The sequence below is a fragment of the Myiozetetes cayanensis genome, unplaced genomic scaffold (assembly GCF_022539395.1).
Source record: "Myiozetetes cayanensis isolate MyiCay16 unplaced genomic scaffold, myiCay2020 scf3, whole genome shotgun sequence".
NCBI classification, from domain to species: Eukaryota; Metazoa; Chordata; class Aves; order Passeriformes; family Tyrannidae; genus Myiozetetes; species Myiozetetes cayanensis.
The window spans coordinates 62,165,843-62,188,780 of NW_026087521.1; the positions used below are offsets into that span (position 1 = coordinate 62,165,843).

Consider the following 22,938-nt stretch of genomic DNA (forward strand, 5'->3'; position numbering starts at 1 on the left):
TGGAGAGCATTGTCCAAATGCTTCTTGAACTCTGTCAGGCCTGGTGCTATGGCCACCTCCCTGGTGGAATCCAGTGCCCAACCACCCTCTGGGGGAAGAACCTTTTTCTTATATCCAACCTAAGCCTACCCTGACACAACTTCAGGCCATTCCCTGGGGTCCTGTCACTGGTCACCACAGAGAGGAGGTGAGGGCCTGCCCCTCCACTTCGCCTGGTGAGGAAGCTGTAGACTGCAATGAGGTCTCTCCTCTCAGTCTCCTCCAGTCTGAACAGACCAAGTGCCTTCAGCCACTCCTCACACGGCTTTCCCTCTAGACCCTTCACCATCTTCATTGCTCTCCTTTGGACCCTCTTTAATGGCTTTATACCTTTCCTATATTGTGGTGCCCAAAACTGCACACAGTTGGTGGATATGAAAAGTACTTTTATCATTGTCTAACTAAATCCATAGGAGTGGCAGGTCTGGAGGGTGTCATGAGGACATAAGTAAGAGTGTACTTCAGTTCATGTGCTGGCAGTATGATTGTTTTCTTTCTTCTCTTTATTCCACAGCGCCTTGTCTCCATGAACATGCCACTGAACAGTGATGGGACTGTCATGTTCAATGCCACTCTCTTTGCTTTGGTCAGAACAGCACTGAGGATCAAGACAGAAGGTAAGAAGCCTGCTGACTGCAAGGGTACTGAGGGGTGTTCCCACCAAAGTGTGCTGAGCTGGAATAAACCAGTAAGGATACCTTGTGCAAAACGGTCCAAATTACTCACGTGCAGCACATGGGACAAAAAGCAACGTAAAGAGGTTTGGAGGAGTAGTATCTTCTAGGAAAGCACAGTGTTTCCCGTTACCTAGGAAGCTGGTGCTTCCCATGGTATCATCTCATATTATTGCTCTCATTCTTCACAACGGTCTGAAGGTTCAAAGTTTTAGATCAGTGTCTGCTCAAACAGCCACCAGGGGAAGGAAGAAGGGCAAAGCAGGCCTCCTCCTTTGTACACTGTCTGCAGAGCCGGGCTGCTTTTCAACTGTTGCCACCACTGATCTTCCAGCCTAAGGGAGGCAAAAGAGCTTGGACTCAGGGGTCTCATCTCACTAAAACTCCTCCTGTGCTTCCATTAGTTAACATTAAATTGTAGGAACAGTGGTGTTGTAAAGACAGATGAGAAGCAAAGGGACTGTGAATAGCTTTGCATATACAGCAGGTATAGTTGAGGAAAGCAGACAAGATTTTGAGCTCAGCTTGTTGTCTTTGTTGCACTCGGGACCAGCATCTTTCATTACAGCAGGTACAGAGTCAATACTTGGTTTCAAGTATTAATGAGATGCTTTAGAAGAGTGTGTAGGTCTGTGATTCACACCTCTGCCTCAGTAATGGCTGCATTACATCTCAGGTATGGGAAAGCAGAGACCAGCAGAACCCTAGCTTACTGTGCCAGGATTATACACAGCTGAGACAAAAAAACAGTGATAAAATTAAAAAACTGTATTAAGGCTTTGAATACTGTGCTAAACAGAATTTGACTGTAGCAAAAGAGGCTCTCCTGAAGAAAAGCCACCTGCAACCCCTGTAAGATATCTCAGGTCTAACAAAACAGACACCCAAAAAGGGCTTGGTTTTCTTGCCTGAGCCTCAGACTCTTGGAGTCGTTGCCAGTGAACTCCTGGTAAACCCCCTAAAGCCTCATCTGCTTTCTTTCTTGCCTTGGCAGGATCTTTTGAGTGGTTAGGGCAGGAGTTTGGAATTTGCCCTCCTAACTCAGATTTCTGCCTTTGATACTGTCCCTCTGTTGCATCCTCTGCAAGCTACTCGGTGTCCCTCTCTTCACTGCATCCTGTTAAGAGAGCTACTGCCCCATGCAGCACACTGAGGAGCCTTAATGCTGGGGAGCAATAAGAAAAACTGCAGGAGCAGCACCTTTAGGAGGACAAGATACTAGCTTTGTACACCTAGAGAGGGAACAGACCTTCAATTATAAGGCATTTGAATGTACATGAATCAAGAAATAAAATTAAAGGTGACTCATTTGGAAGAAAACAGATATATAGAAGGAAAGGATATAAACCAAATCTACTTCACTCACTCTCATGGGAGTAATGTGGCTTAATTAACGTCTCATTTAACTCAGAGCCCCCTGGAGGAACACGTAAAGTCTAAGTTCAGACAGTGTCATACAAGGCTTGTTATAACCTCTGCTGTTCTTCAGAGAATGAACATCCTGGGGCAATCCTCTGAGTCAAACTGCAAGCCTTGAACTTGCCTCCAGAGCACTGTGCACACCCTCCAAGGCACACTCTTGGTATGATGTGCAGGAGCTTGGTATCTGCTGGGAGGCAGGAATTGCAGTAGGTAGTTCTTGAGAAGTGCTGCAAGCAGCCACAGGTCTTCAGATTGCCAGCTGCATCTTTACCACCAGTTATTTGTGTTCCCCAAGCTGTAGTTTCCCATTAATTGACCTCTATTCTCATTATATTTGACCTTCACTGGATCTCAATTAAAAAAGTGTTAGATGCAATTGTTGCTTTTTTGGGATGAGGTAGCACCATGGATCTGTTGTTTCTGGCTGTTGCCCACTATCAGTCAGTAACTGTCACCTTCCTACCCAGGGATGACTATGCATGTTTAGGAAGAAGAGCTCTTGCTGTGAGGGGGCTGCAGCAACAGTCAGAGCATCTCTTGGCCCAAAACTTTCCACTACTGAAAAAGCCCTGATATTTTCCTCCTGAGATTCCTCCATGCCAGACATGAAATTGCTCCTCTGCAGGGTCTGCTTAGTTCCTGTCTCTGATGATTTTCACCCTGCAGGTAACCTGGAGCAAGCCAACGAAGAGCTGAGAGCAATAATTAAGAAAATCTGGAAGCGCACCAGCATGAAGCTGCTGGACCAGGTGGTGCCTCCCGCAGGTGGTGAGTGCAGGATCTCGTCCCAGTCTCTGAATCTCTCTGCCTTTTTCTCCCACTTGTCATGTCCTACTGCACCTGGTGATCATCAGGTGGAATATGGGGGGACAGGCTTTCTTCTACAAGCTGTCAACTGTATTTCATCAGGCTAAAATCTTTTCTGCCTATGCTACCATGAATATCACGTTCTTATTGCTGAGAAATCAGGGAAAGAAGAAAATGTGCATCAATAGGAGTTAGTGCATGGGCATCTAGTGAGGCCTTTACTGACCTTCCAGGTGGTTCCATGGGCTATAGCACAAAACAGCACTCGGCAGTCAGTCAACAGAAGCAGCCAGGTCCTGAACCTTGCTCGGCCTGCCCTGAAGTCAGTGGACCGTGTTTTATAAAATTCCCAGTGGGTTTGGAGAAGGGAGGAGAGTTACCTGGAGAAAAACATTTTGGCTGACTGATAGTTTTTATTGAGTGAGAATACAGCAATGGCTGCATTTCAGGGTAGATAGAGGTGATAGTTTCTGTTCGCTCACACCCGTGTGCAGCACAAGCAGACAGAATTTCAGTGCAGAGAAGGGCCGGGTCAGGTTGAGGATGAACGATCAGTCAGCTGCTGTTGGTGACCCCAGACTCTGAGCATGTATTACCCCATGCTGTCACAAGACAGCAGCATGCTTTGACCTAGAGTGGGAGGCTGCTGCTATAACGAGATCCTTTGTGGTTAGCCAATACCAGAGACTGCAGAGGTTGGATGAACTTCCCTGTAAAAAACGTACATCCAGACGTGCGTAGCTATAGGGGTTCTCTGCCAGCAGAGACGCAAATGCCACATGCACCTCTCCTGCTGACTACTCAGAGCAAGCTCTGGTTGTGGAGCAGTCCCTTCCTTCAGCTCTGTATCCTGGTGCCATAGAAAGCAGACACACGCTGTGGTGCCCAGTGTTCCTGCTGTGGATCCCGAGGCTCACGGTAGCACACGCACCGTTAAAATCAGTCTCTCGTTTGATTCACTTTTTAACTCACCTTTGCAGACGACGAGGTGACCGTCGGGAAGTTCTACGCCACTTTCCTGATTCAGGAGTATTTCCGGAAGTTCAAGAAACGTAAAGAGCAGGGGCTGGTGGGAAAGCCCTCCCAGCGCAACGCACTCTCCTTACAGGTGACAAGCGGGCACAGAACGGACAGGGGTGGTACACTAGAGGCAGGTGACCCCATTTCCCTCTTGACCATTCTGGGGGCTGCATTGGGCTGTCCCTACTGGAAAGGAGTTTGTAGACCCCTTGAATTATCACGCCACTCCTTTTGGGTAAATATGTATGTGCCATGGGCCCACATCCCTTAGCTCTGGAAATGGGAGGCACATGTGAGCTATAACCACAGGTTATCAGTCTGCTGGGAATACTGGAAATTTGGGATCCTTTCAGAGAACTGATATGAAGTGTCCTACAGACGTTTGCTTTTTCCCATGTATGTTCTACCCTTTCTGAGGGTAGCCACTGTAACAGAGTCAGGGAGAGCATGTTGCCAGGAGGCAAAATCAGTTAAAAAGCAAAAAGCACACCTGGATGCCAAGGCCATCTCATGGATAGGGCATCAGGCTCAAAGAACTGGGATCTGTTCACTTCTCTGCTCCATGTTAACTAGATGGACTGCCAGGCTGTGTGAAAGAACGAGAAAGCCCCACTGACTGTACCAGCAGCACCATTTATGTCTCTTGAGGGTAAAGTGAGCAAGAAGGGTGACTCTGGAGTTTCAGCAAGTTAAAAAGTGCTGTGATGTGGGGACAAAGACAGAATGAATATACCCACAGATTACTGCCCTGGATGGACTCCTTGGAACAGATTCCAGTCAGTGAGGAGTTTGAGGACTGTCCAGGTCCAGATGCCAGAAGTTTAGCTACTAAATCCATATTTAAGCTGCTAATTAAAAAGAAGAGATTTTCAGAGGTGCCATAGTACATGATTCAGCTGGAACTGTGACTGCTCAAGGGCTTCTAGTTGTGGAGTTGAAAGCACACAGACCTGCTTAGTCAAGCCTGTGGATTTATGCCTGTGCCCTGTTGTGATGAAGCCAGGGGACTAGCAACAAACATTCCTGGCTCATATTGCTAAGAGTTTCTCCCTCTCTAAGCTGGAGATGAAAGAACAGAATTTGTTGGTGTTTTTCTAGGAGCTGGGGATGTTGTGTTAAGTAAAAGGGCTTCACAGAGCGTAGGAAGAAATGGCAATGCAGTTATTTCTCCCATATCCACTCGGAGATATGAAGCTCTATAGTTTGCTGTTTTGCAGGCTGGTCTGCGCACACTCCACGACATCGGGCCAGAGATCCGGCGAGCAATTTCTGGAGACCTGACAGCTGAAGAAGAGTTAGATAAGGCCATGAAAGAAGCTGTCTCTGCTGCCTCTGAAGATGATATCTTCCGGGTAGGTGCTGAACAAGTTTGTGAGTTGAGACTATACCAGTAGCTGAGCTCAGAGTGCTACGTTCTCTTTTACGCGTTCTGCATTTCAGCTGGATCCTCCTCCTTGTTTTGTAGGTCCTACTAGAAAACAGCATAGTGAACCTAGGAGGCCAGGTCCTGAGATGTTTGCACAGTTTTACCCCAATTTCTTCTCTCTTTGTCTCAAAGGAAACTCCTCAGTGGAAGTTCCCCTCACAAAATCTAAATTAAAGAACAGCTCCATTAAACCATCTCAGTCTGCAGAGCAGCAGCCAGGCACACCTAAGTGTTTTGTCCACTCTTTTCTGTGGCACAAGTAGCATCCTTCCAAAAAGTACACCAGAACCCAACAGAGCTCCTATAGAAGGAGAAAATTTTCTGATCAAGTTACCTAGATCTTTTCTTTCTTATTTCATTCCTATTTCTTGTAATTGTCTCCTCTGGTAATTTTTCCTCTCTTTTGGTGTTTTCCTCCTTTCCTTACAAAAGATGCTGCCAGTTCTTTACTCGCCATCTAAACATACATAACTGGCTCCCTAAATATTTCATCATTTCTTCCTCCGTGTGATTAATAGTTTCTGGTGCTCTTCTCAAATTCCCTCTCATGTCTAAATGTTCCTTTGCAACTGCACTAGGAAAACTAGACAGCAGTTACATGGTTCTTGCATCCTTACCCAGTCCTGCGCTTCCAGGACTGGTGGGAGGTGTAGAGACACCTTTGCCTCACCTATACACTTGGCCAGTCCTCTGAAATATCATAGAAAGCTAAAATATTCACAGCCTGTGGGTACCTAATCTCTGTGACAGAGAAATCCACACACTACCTTCTGGAAGAGAGAACACCAGTGCCATGAACACTTCGGTTCTCGCTTTTTTTTTTCTCTAGAACAGGCTAAGCAGGAAACACCAGGGCCCTCGCACAACTTCTCACTCACAAAGGGAAAATCATTTCTGTTTTTCTGACAGAGAGCTGGAGGCTTGTTTGGAAACCATGTCAGCTATTACCAAAGTGATGGCAGGAGCGCATTTCCCCAGACATTTACCACTCAGCGACCTCTACACATCAATAAGTCTGGCAACAACCACGGAGATACCGAGTCTCCATCTCACGAGAAGCTGGTGGACTCCACCTTCACTCCCAGCAGCTACTCATCTTCAGGCTCCAATGCCAACATCAACAATGCCAACAACACTGCCCTGTGCCGCTTCCCCAGCCCACCCACCTACCCCAGCACTGTCAGCACAGTGGAAGGCCATGGGACCCCCTTGTCACCCACGATATGTGTGCAGGAGGCTCCTTGGAAACTACCATCCAAAAGGTAAGTTTCACATCAGAGTAAGTCAAGGGACTTGGCTTCATAGGAATGTACATGAGAACACCAGAGCACTGCTGCCTAGCTGAAGTCACTCCCAGACATTGCCCAGCCTGCAGCCTGGATTGAGCCTTCTGGTTCTCCACTTGTGCCAAAGCCCACGGTGCAACAGATGTGCATCAGTCGAGCACTGCAAGGCAGCAGCACTCTTACTGGTCAACTCACTTGATTTCTTTGGGCTTTATCATGAAGAAACCTCTCTAAGAACCCAAAGGAGCCTTATTTATCCCTCCTTCACCACAGGGAGGGATTTTGTCAACTGATAACTGAAGGAGACTGCAGTTCATTTCTTAATCACCCAGTAGGAAGCTCTGTGGAAGTCAGTGGTTTTTCATTCAGTGGGTCACATCCCTGCAGAATCACCAAAGCATTCTGGGGGGAGGGAGGCAAGGTTTTCAGAAATGCAGTACTGTGCAACACGAAGAAAACCCCCTTCTCTGGACAGTTCTCAGGCTCTCTACACACAGATGACTAGTACTAAAGAAGTATAATTTTTATCAGTGGGGGATTTCAGAAACAGCAGGAATTTTTTTTTCAGTTCAGAGAGTGGGCAGTGTGAAAAGGTGGACAATGCTGCCCCTGGAAAGGATGGAATAGAACAATAAAAGACAGAGGAAATTCAGTGCATGCAGAATTGCCCAAGTAAAGAGTCCCAGGGTTTTTCTATTTCGTGCCTTCCCGAGGGAGGCCACAGGAGCTGCACAACACGTGTTACCATGTGCCCTCCTCCTTTGCTGACTTGTGCTGATGTGACACTGCTAACGTGGTGTTCTTTTCTCTCCTTGCTTCCTTGGGCACCCTCCCTGAATTAGGACACATTACTACGAAACACTGGGACGGTATGTGCTCTCCATAACATCTAACGCTGTCCGGGTGTTAGACTCATTGCTCATCCTATGCCAAAGTCCAAATTCCCATTAATGCTGAATACAGGCTCTTCTTTTTGGTGTCAGTAGGGCTGAAAGAGAGGCAACGGTAGGCATGACAGCTCCAGAAAATGCTCCTAACGCAGGGCAGGTAGTGATTCATGGGCAGTTTCTAGCTGTTTTCTGGATTTGGAGTTTTTTTTAGAGTTTCAAGCTGGGCTCACACATCTATGCACTCTCTGATCACAGCATAGTGAAGTGCACTCTGGCATGTTCATACAAAAAATTCTGTATGGTTTTGGCTAAACACAGACTGTTGAGCAGGAGGAGATGCCATGTACTGATTTTTTCCCTTCTGCACCTTAGCAGTTTTACTTGTCTCCCATTTAAGGAGGAAGGTCACTCCAGCACAGTCCCACAGACTCTCTAAGCCTACAGGCTCCCTTATACCATGCATGCACACGTTTTTTCCAATACTTTTTGCTAAAACCAGATGACAAAATAATGTTTCCTCTCTGGACCCTGAAAGATGAAAAAAAAAACCTACCACACTGCTCTTTTCTGCAATTGCTAGAAATAAACTGAGATTGTTTCCAATACCCCCATGTTTGGTACCTCAAAAATTCGAGCTACCTTCAGAGTTGAGTTTACTCCTCAGAAAACACAAAGTCCAAATGAAGTGAAATGTGAGTGCCCAAATGTGAAGCAGAGGGACAGAGAGGAGGCAAGCAGGGAATTAAGGGCTGTTACACCTGAAGTTCTGAACAGATCCTACTGAATTTAGTAGAAGCACTCTGCAGTTAGTGATGAGAAAAAAGGCACCAAAGGTGGAAAAGACAGCGGGGAACGAGAGTGTGAACAGGAGGCAGAGGGCAGAGATGGTGCAGAGTAAGGGATTTGGGAGGCAGAGACCAGACATCACAGAGCTGAGAGGGTTACTGTGAGTGTCTAGGAGGCTTCTCTGAAATCCATAATCACGGCTTTTGTAACAAGAGCCCACCTCAGATTTTGCTTTGAATTCAGTGAGGTGTATCTTTGTAAATGTGGTCAGTGTGATGTGCACACTAATAGAGTTCGTGTAGTCACAGATTACAATAATACTTTTACAGTATTGTTCAGCATTGATTTAAGAAACTCATCCTCTGACAGAGGACACTGACAAAGGTTGCTGCTTTGTATTTGTGAACTCTGTGGCTCTGTTCAGTCATTGATTTTTCTATGATGGCTCTTCAGCATTATAATAAACTGAGACAGATGGAGCCTGTCATTCTCGTCTTTGTAACAGGTTGTCTTTACCATCTCCATATCTTGACTTGTCTTTTTTGCTCATTAGCTCCAGTTCCAGAGACAGCCAGCTGGCAATTGTTTGCCAAGAGGAAGTGTCTCAGGATGAGACTTATGATGAAAATTTGAATGAAGACATTGAGTACTGTAGCGAACCAAGTCTGCTCTCTACCGAAATGTGAGCTTTGCAGCTTTAGTCAAGGTGTTTGGGTGGTTCTTTGATTAAGGGGGAGAGGTGGGAAGAGGTGACCTTTTTCAATTTATGGGATAAGGTCAGAACTGGCAGTTCAGCCCTAGAAGTAACATTGAAAATAGTATCTTTCACCTAGGATTTTCTTTCTCTGAATGAGACATCTGGATCTGCAGGGCCTTCCTCCACATTCCATTCTACCACCTGATGTTCCCAAATCTCATTTTTAGAGGGGTTCTCTGTCTCATGGTTGTTACTGCTCCTGGACCAGTTATAGCTTGAAGCTAGCTCACTATTGCATCCTTCTGCTAGCATGATCTTCCTGGCTTCCTTGCTGGAAGAGGGGTTATTCTGTCCAATATCAGCTGCTTCTCTAAGTCCCTCTGTTCTCCTTTCCAGGCTTGCATACCAAGATGATGAAAACAGACAACTCACTCCACCAGAAAACAGCAAAGGAGAGGACACACGGCACTCTCCGAAGAAAGGGTTTCTGTGCTCCTCAGCACTAGGTAACCTCCCAGCAGGACACGGGGGCTGTGCTCTCCTCTGCCTTGGTGGAGTTCTCACATCTCGCTGGGGGAATCCCAGCCTGTGTGGGCACAGGGGTTGCTGTTTGCTGCCTTTGGCTTGTTAGAGCAGGAATCCCCCGGCGAGCAGATGATCCCGATCACGCACGTGACTCTGCTGACTTTATGCTCTCCGTCAGTAGATGAACCTGTGGCTGTTTGGACAGTCCATGTGATCTGTTTGACAAAGCCTGCCTGTGAATTAGAGGGGTTTATGTGAGTACTGTGGGCTCTCCAAACAGTCACCAGGGAGTCACTGAATGGGTTAGCCTTGAATATACAGAGTTCTGGTCTGTGTGTATTCAGCAAGGTGAGGTTGTCTCTGTTGTTTGCTACCAGGAACACAGTGAATTTCAGATTAATCTAACAAAACACAAATTTATTACCTGCTCTGATTGTACCTGGAGATTTTCAAGGGCTTGAGCCTGTAGACTACACAGTCAGGTGAAATCCATGAACCACAAGATTTTCTGAAAGTATTAAGACAAATGTAAGAGTCTGTGAGAAAATATTTTTCAGCCTTTTTCCTGAAGAACAAGAACATTGCTGGGAGAAACCAAAAAGAATCATGTATATAAAATATATTCCATAAAATAACAGTGACAGACTAGGCAGTGTAATGGTTAAAGTGAGGCTACTGAGTCTTCACTCAAACCCTTCAAGATGCTTGTACAATTGAGTGTTCTAAAAGCATTTATTTTATTTCAAATCTTAAAATATTAGGCAACAACAGTTCCTGTCTGTAAGGCAGTCAGTCCTTGATACAGTGCTTCATTAATGACATCCTAGTGAATATTTACACAGTAATGTCAAACTGATTTTACTTCTTTTTTTTTTTTTTTTTGTAGAAAGAGAAAATGCTTTTAACCTGCATTGTAACATTCATTCTCTGGGTTATAATGCAGCCCCTCCCAACCAATGTCCTCTCCAACCTCTGAGAGGACTTTTTCTCAACAAATCAAAATTATAGATACATACTAATTTCAGAATTCTAATTTTCTTTCATTCTTTAGAAAAATGTCAACAGGACCAAGAAGCCCCCAAAATATTTCAATGTGCCATGCAGTGTGTCATGCATTAAATCTTTAATATTGGATTTATTTGCTGTTTTCCAGAAATAAAGCCCTTGCGCTTTTTCATAAACATACTTTGCAGTACTTTTAAATTCTTAATAGGGAGAAGAATTTCTCTTATTTAGAGAAATAAAGTTTAATTTTATGGCAAGTAAATAATGCAACTGTTTCCACAGTTTCTCCTAAAATCTTTTTTCTCTTCCCCTCTTTCCAAACTTTGAAAATGCTTTATGTCTAAGTCACCTTCCATTCACCAGTAAATTCATCATTGATTAATTCACTTCCACTTGACCTTGCTATAGACACAGTCTCATAAACCGTGGTGTGTCTGGCAGCTAAGGGACACGGATCACATGCAAGCAGGAGGCCAATGTCACCTGAGCAGCCTGACATCCCCTTCTGCATGTTGTGGACAGCCAGGCATAGCTGGGCCTCAGCTGCCACCATCAGTCCTGACAGGGGCTTTGTCTGAACCAGAGAGGTCTGAGAACTCTTCCACTGTTCAAGAGGGAAGTGTTTTTTGAAAGAGGAAAAATAAAAATCATTGTTTCAAATTTTATCTTAAGGTAGTGTTGGTTGGTTCACGATACCTCGCTGATTTTTGCAAATACATGTGCTCTGGAAAGGTGTCGAGGGAAAATGGACAGAGCTGAAAATGAGGGTGCCTTTGCTGTATCTCCAATGGGACTGCACTAAGGGAAATGGAAAACAGATTACCTGTAGTGTGTTATGAGTGATGGACACAGTTGTGTGTGATTGCTCTTTCAGGTCGAAGGGCATCTTTTCACTTAGAGTGTTTGAAAAGACAGAAGAACCAGGGCGTGGACGTCTCGCAGAAGACAGTTCTGCCTTTGCATCTGGTACATCATCAGGTAAACTGAAACCCTACTCTCTGCAGTGCCTCCCCAGTGCCTCCCAAACAACTTTTTAAAAGCCAGCTGGGGTAGTTTCTAGACACACATCAAGGGTCCAATTTTTAGAAATCAGATTTGCCATCATGCTCATTCCTGCTTTCAGGATTTTTATCGTTCCCAGAAGAATGCTACAGGAATATGTCCTTTGCAGTCAGCAGAGTTATCATTTTCTGATGTCAGTAAAAGAATAAAATAAAATACCAGCTAAAAGATAAAAATAACTACCCAAATTGCATGCTGCAGTGCAATTACACTGGCTTTGATGGTAGTGTGCATATGAACAGAATGCACGGAGTCTACTTTCATATTAATTAAAGGTAACCAGTAAATGTAATTATTCATTTTAAACCATAATCTGATTACATGTCATTAATCAGCTTCTCAAGCCCTTTGTAACTGTGTTCAGCAGCCTATCAAATGTATGCTTAGGCACGTACCTAGATGATTAGCCAGCTGTCATACTCCAAAGCAGATTTGTGTCTTTTATTTTGATGATGCCACTTTTTGTCACCGTAGAAGGAACAGGTGCAGATGGTAGTGCCAGCCTTGCAAGGGTGGGGTCCTGCTCCATGCATTTCCCCGGGGCAGGGCAGAATGGCCTTGTCACCTCCTCTGCTGCCACAGGGGTACAAAATGCTACACAGCAGGGCTGGGAGAAGCGACAAGTCAGAGCAGAGGAGCGAGAGGGGAGCATGTTTGAGGCTCCCTGGCTTTTCTCACCTCCACTCCCAGAGAGTTATCCTTCAGTACTCAAGTTCCAGAAAGCCGTAGTCTGCAGAGACTTACAGCTGTGGCAGGGACAACCAGAACATGGCTTGGAGCAGGGAGGAGTGGGCAGGAAACAGCTTCTCACACTCAACACAGCAGTAACAGCCCTCCTGAGAATTCCTGCCCGCCCATGGCAGGCCAGGCAGAGGGAACACGTGCCTCCCACCCTCTCAGCCCGCCCAGCTGGCAGAATCAGCTCCCTCCAACCCATACAGATAGGATGGAGCTATTTCATCCCTCCTCGTCCCGCCACAAAAACCTAGAGGGAAGAGGCTCTGTCCACCCAAGTGTCACTTAGCCAGACTGAAGGGCTACCCTGCAGTGGGCATCTGGCCTTCAGCTGACAACACTGAAGACCTGGCAGTTTAAGGGATGTGCTGAGGCCATCACAGCCTGCAGGGCATGACTTATACTGAGGGATTTTTAAGGGCTTTCTTCTTCATTGAAATCTGATAGAAGCCTGACATCTAATTCCTGGGAAAATCTTGGTGAACTCTGTAGGTGACTTATAATTAATTCTTTTGTTCATCTGTCACTGAAGTCATCAGCACAGCATAGTTATCAGTTCCCAAGGATTTCAGTGGCAGATGGGCTGAGCTTCACTTAACATTAGATAGCTTAAAGTTAGCTCTCTAGTTTAAATTGGTCATTTCAGGCCCACTGTAGTCAACAGCAGGAAGGAGCATCTCCAAAGGGCGGGTTTAAGTCTTGTTTAAGTCATAGAGAGCATTTTCAGAGAGAGCATTTTCAGGCAGGGATTGAAAAGACAGGAGGCTTGCCAGTGTCTCTCTACACAGTTAGCTTAGACTACACATGGAGCCTTCAGATAGCTGAAGCTGGGTGAGACTAACCCCAGCCTGAACAAAGGGATTTTCTGCAACACAATCCACATACTCTTGTATTTTCTGTCCGTTTATTCTATTGCTCATACTGGGCTGCAGTGAGCTCTGTGAGATGATCTTACAGCTCTGACAGTATTGCTTATAGAACAAGGAGGCAGTCACCATGAATAAGGCATCAGATCAGCCCTGTGCAACATGGGGCTTCTTGAGAAATTTGTTATAAAAGGAGGCTGGATGACTCAGAGGTGGTGTAAATGATTACAGGAAGGACTTGGATGGCTGACAGTATAATCATCAGATATTGATCCTCCCACCAACAGCAGATGCCTTAAAATCCAGTGGTGGATTTAAAGTTATTGCCAACTGCAGACATATGTAAAATTCACATCTGGTATCTGTTCAGGTTCCTCAGTAGACACTTAGAGAAAACACAGCAACTGGCAATAGAAGCTCACGGTATATGTGGGGGCAGTGGTGGGAAAATGAATTGCTGTATCACCCCCTGGAGAAGAGGTGGTTTTTGGCAAGGCTGTGGGGAGCAGGGCTGCATCCCTCCTGTCAATGCCATGGCTCCAAGGCCACAGAACTGCAGCTGTGAAAGTTTTCAGTCTGGTGCTTGGCACTAATACAGGGCACACCATTTAAAGGAAAACGAGTTTGCAGCAAACATCCAAACCCATCAAGGAGCTGGTGGCTGTTTTCACAAGCCTCGAGACTCTCTCCAGGCCTTTCTCGGGGGTTTCTCCAGAACCAACTCCTTCCAGCCCTGCTGCCAAGTGCAAGCTCTCACTCATCTTGCTCCTCCTCTGTCCGCAGGCATTAGCGGTGGCCGGCCTGAGTCCCCTGCTCCAGCGAAGCCATTCCCCCACCACGTTCTCCCGGCTGTGTGCTACGCCCCCCGCCACCCCCTGCAACCGTGGCTGGCCGCAGCAGACCATCCCGACCCTGCGCCTCGACGGGGCGGAGTCCACTGAGAAGCTCAACAGCAGCTTCCCGTCGGTGCACTGCGGCTCCCGGTTCCCCGACAGCACCGGCTGCAGCAGCCCCAGGAGAGCCAGGCCGGTGTCCCTCACCGTCCCCAGCCCGAGCGCCGGGAGCAGCAGGCAGTTCCACGGCAGCGCCAGCAGCCTGGTGGAAGCGGTAAGACCGCAGAGTCACACAGGGCACTGTTGTCAAGGCCGACTAGAAACAGGGCCCGTGGAAGGGCAGGGCAACACATACGTTGCTGCCCGCGATGCCAAGAGTAGGAGAGCCCATCTCCAAGCGGCCTAAATGGGAGATGGACCTCTGGGGAAAACACAGCAGCGAAGAGGGTTGTGTTAGAGGCGTGACAGGGTTGACGGCGCAGAGTACTAACGTGTGTCTTTGTTTCTGGTTCCCTGCCTGCTTTTGAAGGTCTTGATCTCGGAAGGACTGATGCAGTTTGCTCAAGATCCAAAGTTCATTGAGGTCACAACCCAGGAGCTCGCAGACGCCTGCGACATGACGATAGAAGAGATGGAAAATGCAGCAGACAACATTCTCAATGGTAACAGCAAGCAGAGCCCCAATGGCAACCTCTTGCCTTTTGCTAACTGCAGGGACCCAGGGCAGGACAGTGCAGGAGAGGAAGAGGAAGAGGTGCAGAACCCGGATTGTAGAATAAGTCAGGAGGAGCTCAAGGACAGCAGGATTTATATCAGCAGCCTGTAGTTGCCAGGGCTGGAAGCGATGCTGGTTTTTTATTTGTTTCAATGTTCCTAATGGGTTTGTTTCAGAAGTGCCTCACTGTTCTCGTGACCTGGAGTAACCGGAACAGCGTTCTTCATTCATTTCTGTTGGGACGAGTCGCAGAGTTGGGTGGTGTAAGAAAGCTTTTCAGGAGCGGATATAACCCCAGCACGTGTCCATGAAGGAAGAGTGAGGAGGAGGAGGAAGAAGAGGAGGAGAGCCAGCTCCCTCTTTTTTTCAGTCCCTGCACAAGGAACGACAACTGCCTCCGGAGCACGAAGGGGAACCTCAGCTTCCTGTGGATGGCCCTAGCCAAAAGGACCCTGCGCCAAACGGGTGTCTTTCGACTTTGCTTGTAAAAATCATTTTGCACATATTCTGTATGAGCCTCACCGTCTCCATAAAGCCAAGGCCCTTTGATTCGGAAGGAGAGGAAGACTTCTGCTGTGGATTCCCACGCCACGAGGGGGAGGAGGAAGCAGGAGAAGCGCAGGGGTGCCCGAGGGGCAAGCAGCGGAGCTGCCCAGCCCCGCCGAGACTCCCAGGCAGCGGTCCCTGCCAACCAATCCGAGTGCAGGCAGCCACTCCTGCCGACCAATCAGAGCTCGGGCAGTCACCTGCCAGCCAATCCGAGCTCAGGCAGCCTCCTGCCGGCCAATCAGAGCTCAGACAGCCAGCTATGCCAGCCAATGGGAGCACTGGCTCTGCGGTGGGGCAGAGCCAACCCGCCCCGCCCGTGTTGAGGTGGTGGTGGGCTCGTGTAGATCTCTTCTTGTTTTGCAGTTTGATATTTCCTTGAAAGCATGTTGCAGTTTTTATTTTGACTTTTTTTTTTTTTTTTTTTTTTTTCCTTTTTTTTTTTTTTTTTGAGGGAGGAGGGAGTGTTTACAGCGTTTTGTAATCACCTACCTTTTTTGGTTTGGTTTATTTTCACCTTTGCAAATGTTAAATTGGTTTGATCATGTTGTATTATTTAAACTGGGGGGGGGGGCGATTTCTCCATTGAAATTTGGTAGAAGTATAACGATAATAGACGAGTTTTACCAACCATTATGTACACCAAGAATTTGTAATTTTATTTACTAGTAACTGAAACCATTTTTTGTTGTTGTTTTATAATTTAAAGATAGTAGGCAATGCACTTGATATAGTCTTGCACATTTGAGTGATTGATTTGGGTTCTTTTTAGTGCTAAGTATATCTGTGAGTGTGGGAGCAATACGGGGTGAGTGTGCGTGCGCGCGCGCGTGTGTGTGTAAGTGCATGCAGCTCTCCACATCCTGGTTTGAGCTGCAGGAGTTCTGTATCTGGGGCCATTTGAATGCAAAAGCGAACCACTGTCTCTGCTTTGGAAAAGGGAATCAGTAACTTTGCATTTTCTGTTCCACAAGATATGCAAAAACAATGCAATAATATTAATTTTGAAAATAAAATTGTAAGTTGTGTTGGCATTAAAACTGTATAGAAAAAAAAAATTGCGGGGGTGGGGGGAAACTAAAAAGAAAAAAACCCCAGAAGGCGTTACGCTTCGATATATTCCGTGTGATGTTTTATTGCATTGACAATGTTTCTGTTGAAGAAACCGTTATACTTGAATTCAGGTCAGTTTCAGTATTTTTCAAATATTTTTTTAAAATGAATTGCAATTGTGCCAAGCAAAGATAATGAATCGAATTAAGTTTGTTTAAAAAAAAAAAGAAAAAAAAGAATCACTTCTTGTATATTTTGCTGCATGTCAAGTGAATCATTTCGTATTTGGAATGTGCCAAGCTTTACCTTTGAACTTTTAAGTGCTTTTCTACGTGTGGTTGGGGAAAGGGGTACTGTTTTTTTTTTTTTTCCTTTTTTAATTTGTACAATGAACAAAGTGTACCTGGTGTAAGTAACTATTCTGCAATCCACTGACAGGTTGAACGTTACTGATTTTGCATATCTTGTGTTCATTTTCCTTCTTCCTCACTCCCTTTTAACATGCACGATGACTTTATTGGTAGAGAATCTTTCTTCCCTAGACTGGGACATTTTATTCAGGCTTCATTTTCTTTTGGTTTTGCACAGTTTCTCTAAAGGTCTCGTCCCACTCAAGGGTGGCAAGACCCCCAAGCTCATTTGGCAGATCCATCCTACACATTCAGCTGGCACCAGCAATTCAAGGAGCGAGGGAAAAAAATCTGCTTTCAAAATTATTTAATTAGATAGCTGACCCTGCTCAGTTATAGCAGTGTGCTGGGATAAGAAATGCAAGAATCAGAATAATTAGCAAAGTACAGTTATCTAACTCTGGCCTGGACTGAAAGCAGAGGGTAAGTAAGTGAGGGAGGGAGCTCTGTTGCAGTTTGGTCAAGATGCAGATGCTGAGTGACTTTTGGGTGTTCCTATGCATAGCATAGTCTCAGTCCTTTTCCCAGACTTTAGTGGATGGGTCAGATTCTAAGCCACAAAACATCTGACAGCATAGCTTGTCCCAGCCAGATTTCCTGACTAGTGCATATGAAACTGTCTTTTGTCACATTGATACTCAGCCCTAACCCATGAGAGAGGCTGAAAAAAACAGGCATGTATTGTTAGATTTTATGCAACTGATTTTTGTCCAGGCTATTGCTGTTTTTCCTCCCTTCTCAAGATGGTTCACAAATTTGCAGATCAGTGCTGAGTTGGGTGGTGTGATCTGACTCAGATCTAAACTTCCATTCAAATCTTGAGCTTCTGCAGATGTCCCAGAACACCACTTATTGCATACTTTGATTGCATTGTTTTTGTAATGCTCTTGTTTTTCTTCTTGATTCTCTGGGGCATAAAGGAGAAATAGCAAAGGGTGGTTTTGACAGTACATTTTTTGAACCAGCCAGTATCAGCTCAAGATACCTTCACAAAAACCCCAAGTACGTTTAAACTAGAGAAATACAAATCCATTTGTACAACCGTCTGTCATCAAAGTCATAATTCAAGACTTCTCTGGAGAAAGTATCCAGCTGATGTCAGTCAGTCTCACCCTTTCCATCCCTTGTGCCTGTATCAAGATGGGCACACAAGTGTGTCTCCCTTTGAGGTTGCTGCTGCTAGTGCTGATATGCTCCAAAGGTACTTGAAAGGAAAGAATGCTGTGCCTGGCAATGTAAGGGCTCCCTGTCTCATTTTCTTCCACTAGAAAGTCCATCTGACTCTCCCAGGGGGAGACAGAAGGTCTTCTCCAGTCCTGACAAAAAGAACACTTAATCTAAATTAGTGGTGACAAAGGGCATTTTGGATGTTTGGCAATCCGTGTCATCCCTGAGGACTTCTTGATGGGAAGGAAAATGGCAGAAATTATTATGCCCCACACACATTCCTGGTGAAAGCTGCGACTTCCTCGGGGGTCAGAGCCTACAATGTCCTGGGGAAACTCTGCTCTGTCCTAGGTCCTGCAGAGTGGAAAATGTATGGCTAGCAGAGAATGCACATGACTTTTGCAGTTTCAGGGGCAGATACTCAATTTAGCAATTGCTGGTGCCAGCTGTGCAAATTTCTCTTTCTGGGGAGGGCGGCATTTTTATTTATTTGTTTTTCATTTGAGGTACTTCCAATGTGCACATTGTGACAGGCCTGAGCAGAGAGCTACTGCCTCCTTCAAGTGAGGCAGAGTCTGGGGGACAGTGGGAAGGAGGAGGCAGGTTTAGTTCCTGGAGTGTTTCCCTGTGTATGGGAGTGGATGGTGGGTATGTACAATCACTGTGCTGTGGATGGAAGCTTTGAGGGAACTGATGGCTGAGGAGTGGCATGGAAGGAAAGGAAAGAACGGGGAAAAGAAAACAATCTGCTGTTTGCCTGAGCCTCTCTGACTTGCAAGAGTACACTGCAGACTAAAGACATTTCTTCTAAAACAACAAACCTCTTCCCTGTATCACTCCTGCTCATTAGTCCAGACACTACTGGGCCAGCCACACCGGGTGCATTTCTTTTTTTTTCTTCCTTATTTCTGTGTGGCTGACTTGATGGGAAAGAAAGCGGAACTCATGATCCAGAGCTGGAGTTTCGATATCCACAAACCTTTTGTGCATCATCTGCCTCTTCAGCTGGACATGTGGACGATGATGGTGTAGATGCTGCTGCTACTGCAGGGGTCCCGCCTGGTTTATTACCCTGCCCACCACACCCCAGCACGGAGGGACAGCCAGAGAGGCGCCATGTACAGAATCGCATCTATTTCTGCTTTGTTTTCTGACTCAGAACCCTGCCCCGATGACTACGACAACAACGACAACAACAACAACAACAAAGAAAGGGCAAATGCATTTTTTACATTTCTTGATAATTTCCAAAGCAATGTATCATTGCTTTCTTTAGACTGACGCCAATATAACAGTTGTATGGGTCTCAGCCAGGCTCCTGTGTCTTTTCTGCCTGATAGTTTCAGATTGCTGTATGGAATGTATGCGCGTTTGCACACAGACACGATCACACGGGGTGGCGGCACCACGGGCCCGTGGGGTTGCTCACCTGTGTCACAGATGAAGTTGGAGGCCTTGCTTCGTACGTGTAGATGAGAAACCCCGACCCACTGGTCCAGTGAGCTGAAGTGAAGCAGCCCTGCTGGAACAGAACTGAGTATCCTAAGATATATGCATGGTCCTGTTGTGACTGTCCCCATGGCAGGGGCAGGGTGGGGGAGAGGAACACTGAATGGGGAATTTGGAGCACAACAAAGTGGATATAAATGAAGTAGAATCCAGTTGGGGGTTTCTGGTAGCGGTGAGATTTTATCAGTTCTCATAATGAAAACTGTAGTGCATATAAAGAAAACATTCCAGGCCATCAGAAGCCCCAGTTCCCATCTTGCTAACATGAGGCTGGAGAGCACTAGAGGCCACAGAGGTTGTATTGATGCAAAGAATGTGGAAAACAGAACTGGGCCCTGAAAAATTTAATTATATTTTCCCCCCATTTATTTTCTTCTTGAAAGAAGTCTAAGAAATATAATTCTCAGTAGCTGCACAGGGTTTCTTTTTTTCTTCTTCTAAATGCTGCAAAGTTTTTAAAGTTTTATTTTGGGTGAGCAAGCCCAGGGATCCAGAAGGTTTCCAGAGGGATCTCATGTCTGTGGAGCTTTTAATCCCTCTTCCTGCTTTGTTTCTGGACAGCTGAAACCACTATGGCCTTGCTGCTAGAGCACCCTGAGGTGGGGTGGGTGAGGGCAGAAGCACAACAAGAGACTCGCCCTGGACTGAAAACAGATTGGGCTCCAATTGCTCTCAGAGAAGTCAGTAGCATCACACTGGAATGGAAATAAAAACAAACAAACAAACAAACAAAACCAAAAAATAACAAACAAAAAAACCCCCACAAACCTCTTCTGATACAAACTTTAGTGTTCTAGTTAAATCCTCCATTCTTCCTCTGCCCCTTATGGGGAGCTTAGCTGTAAGCACTTGAGCATAAAAACCAGGCCTTCTTTAGGGGCATAGGGCTTGACTCAGTTGTCTAAATGTGGGAGTCTCCTGTCACCTGAGATACCCTACAGTACCCTGCTGGGTCTGCAGCAGCTCATTCAGAAAGGCACAACTCTGCCCCAGGCAGGGCTGGTGTCACAGCCATCAGCCCCAGTAGATTGCAGAGACCTCAGGTGGCCAGAGACAATTAGGCAACTTAATCAAGTCCCTTTCTAAAGGGCTAACTGAGAGGAGCAGCACCTGTGACTGACGTAATGAGGGAATCTTCATTAGCATTACCAAGGGCTTAGTTAGGCAGGATCAGGAGCTTGTCTGCACACTCCCATGCTGTTGTTTTTCTACCCCAAGTCAGGCACACAGCCTCCACTCTGCTGAAGTTAGGCCAGGTTTAGCAGCCCAGTAGAGCAGGGGCAAGCCCAGGCGAGAGCAGGCATCACCTCCACCCAACAACGACTTTTCCTGCCAGCGTTCAAGCAGCCCCTTTCCAAAGCTTTATCCTATTCAAGACAGACCCACAGACACCATTTGCTAGCCTCTTAATTTGGATGAAGAAATACCTGTGTTTTTCTGTTAGCTCTTTCCCAAACAGGCTTTTAGTATTTTAAGCATCCTGAGTCAGTCTGCTCCCATCTCAAGCACCTAGGTAGACTGGCAGCCAATACTATCTAAATATCATCAACTTTATGATTGCTCATAGAAATGATTGTTTCAAGCTTATTTAGTCTTGACAGTTTGAATGTGGGAAGATTTTGGAGGAGGAGGAGTGAGGTTGTAAATATCTCTTTGACAAACATTGCTGCATCACACACAAAAAAATAAAAGGGGGAGATACTTATAAAACTGCCTTAAAAATCAATTCTGAATGATGGCATCTCCCTCCAAACAATTGCCACTTGACAGAGCAAGGGATGAGTCACTTTGGGTGAATTCTGGCAAGAAGCAGTTGGAATCTAGTCCAGTTTCAGGAGTGAAAGTGTAATTTAGGAGCTGATCTCTCACTCAGTCTGAATTCACATCAGCACCGATGACTGAGCACTGCAGGATCAAACCAGTTTAAGGTCTGGGGATGCTGTATCTGGCCTGCACCTTCGTGGTTTGGGTGTGGCCCAGCAAGGTACCGGTGTTTCCCAGTGACTTCAGGGAAGATGGGGTTCCTCAGCACCTCTTAAGTTCAGGCCCTGGAGCACCATTTCCTGCTCTGATCATCAGCTATAAATGTTGATAAATATAAGTGTTTTGCCTTCATTTGAATTGCCCAGAGCTGTAAAATGACCTCTCTCAAGTATAAATCAGCCCAGATATAAACCTCCTCTCCTGCTCTTCCCTACACTCCTTGCCCACCTTCCCAGCCCTCCCTTGCACCTCCACCCAAGCCCTTCCCTGTCTCAATTCTTTACCTCCTTCCACAATTTTATATCTAGTTTTCATGAACCCACAGAAATGCTTTTGTAAATAATGCTGTACAGTTTGTAATCGTCATGTAAGCCTGTCATCAGTGCCAGAGTCCGTCTTGCCCTCTCGCACGTTTTAAAATCAACAGAGGAAAGTTAGAGTGAGTGGCCCACCAGTGAGCTATAGGGTCATCTCTGTGTGGGACAAATGTATATTCCTGTAAGATTGCATTTTTATCTAAGGAATGATGTTATTTTAAAATTGCTAATAAATTTCTAAACAATGTCCAGATTTGTTTAATATCGTAAATGTTATCAAAACTCCTTTTGACGTTGCTCCCTTCTCCCAGCAGTGGCTGAAAAATAAGACAGGTTCCTGCAGCCCTTTGTTTCCCATCGGCAGCCCTGCTGCCAATCACGGGCTCCCACCTGTATTTAAGGGGCTGCAGAACAGTCTTGACAGTCACAGCCTGCCTTGATAAACAGTAACTTAGGAAATCCAACCCCTCTCTCTGCTGTTGTCACCACAGAAATCCTGCTGTGTCATGATGTCCAACGTGTGACTCATGCGTAATCACACACTTAACGTTTTCTCCACTGGGTTCCTTTTTTACCAAGCACATGCAACTAAAAAAACGAATGCCCGCAGCTTAAATACGGTGTAATCAGTATATACATAAGCCATGAAGCTAATGGGATGATAACAAGTAACATACCACGCATTTACTTTTCGATTGAACAAACGTGTTCTACCACGGTTATCAAGCAATTACGCCGCAGTGCCAGCTGAGCACTGCCTTTCTGTCACAGCACTGTAAATCACAGTGTACTCAGCCCAAGTACAGCATTTTAAGATTGAGTAAAATAATGCCTAAAGAAAAAAATAATGGGTTTTTTTTGTTGTTTTTTTCAGTTATGTGTATATATATATTATTTTTCCCCCGACTCACACACAACTGTAAGAACTGCAGGCTTTGCTGCTACTATTAATTAGTGGTGGCACAAAATGCTAAAACTCAGGAGTCGATGAAAACCTGTGGATGTCATCAGTGCTGGGTGTTGGAATGGCAGAACGATCACCAACAGAAATCTCGTTATCTGCAGGCTCAGACTGGCCATCAGTCAGACATTTGCCAACGCAAAACCATACGAAAGTGCTGCGGCTGGTGGTCAAAGCCCAGCATACGGTTCAGCTTTGCTAAGA

General features: G+C 45.8%; 1 protein-coding gene across 14 annotated transcripts in view; it reads left to right on the top strand.

Moving 5' to 3' along the window:
- The window catches only part of CACNA1C (calcium voltage-gated channel subunit alpha1 C), a 433,595-nt gene extending 411,575 nt beyond the window's left edge, over positions 1–22,020 (top strand). For 6 of the 14 annotated variants that reach the window (XM_050325524.1, XM_050325530.1, XM_050325528.1 and 3 more), the window contains 11 exons: positions 554–656; positions 2,802–2,903; positions 3,923–4,050; positions 5,165–5,314; positions 6,298–6,650; positions 7,517–7,543; positions 8,904–9,032; positions 9,444–9,553; positions 11,452–11,555; positions 14,024–14,347; positions 14,603–22,020. In XM_050325524.1, the coding sequence (XP_050181481.1) occupies positions 554–656; positions 2,802–2,903; positions 3,923–4,050; positions 5,165–5,314; positions 6,298–6,650; positions 7,517–7,543; positions 8,904–9,032; positions 9,444–9,553; positions 11,452–11,555; positions 14,024–14,347; positions 14,603–14,899 (1,827 nt within the window). In that variant the 3' untranslated portion in view covers positions 14,900–22,020. The remainder of the gene's footprint in view (positions 1–553; positions 657–2,801; positions 2,904–3,922; positions 4,051–5,164; positions 5,315–6,297; positions 6,651–7,516; positions 7,544–8,903; positions 9,033–9,443; positions 9,554–11,451; positions 11,556–14,023; positions 14,348–14,602) is intronic. The other 8 variants (XM_050325526.1, XM_050325532.1, XM_050325531.1 and 5 more) reach the window with 3 other exon arrangements.
- Positions 22,021–22,938: the final 918 nt, after the last annotated feature.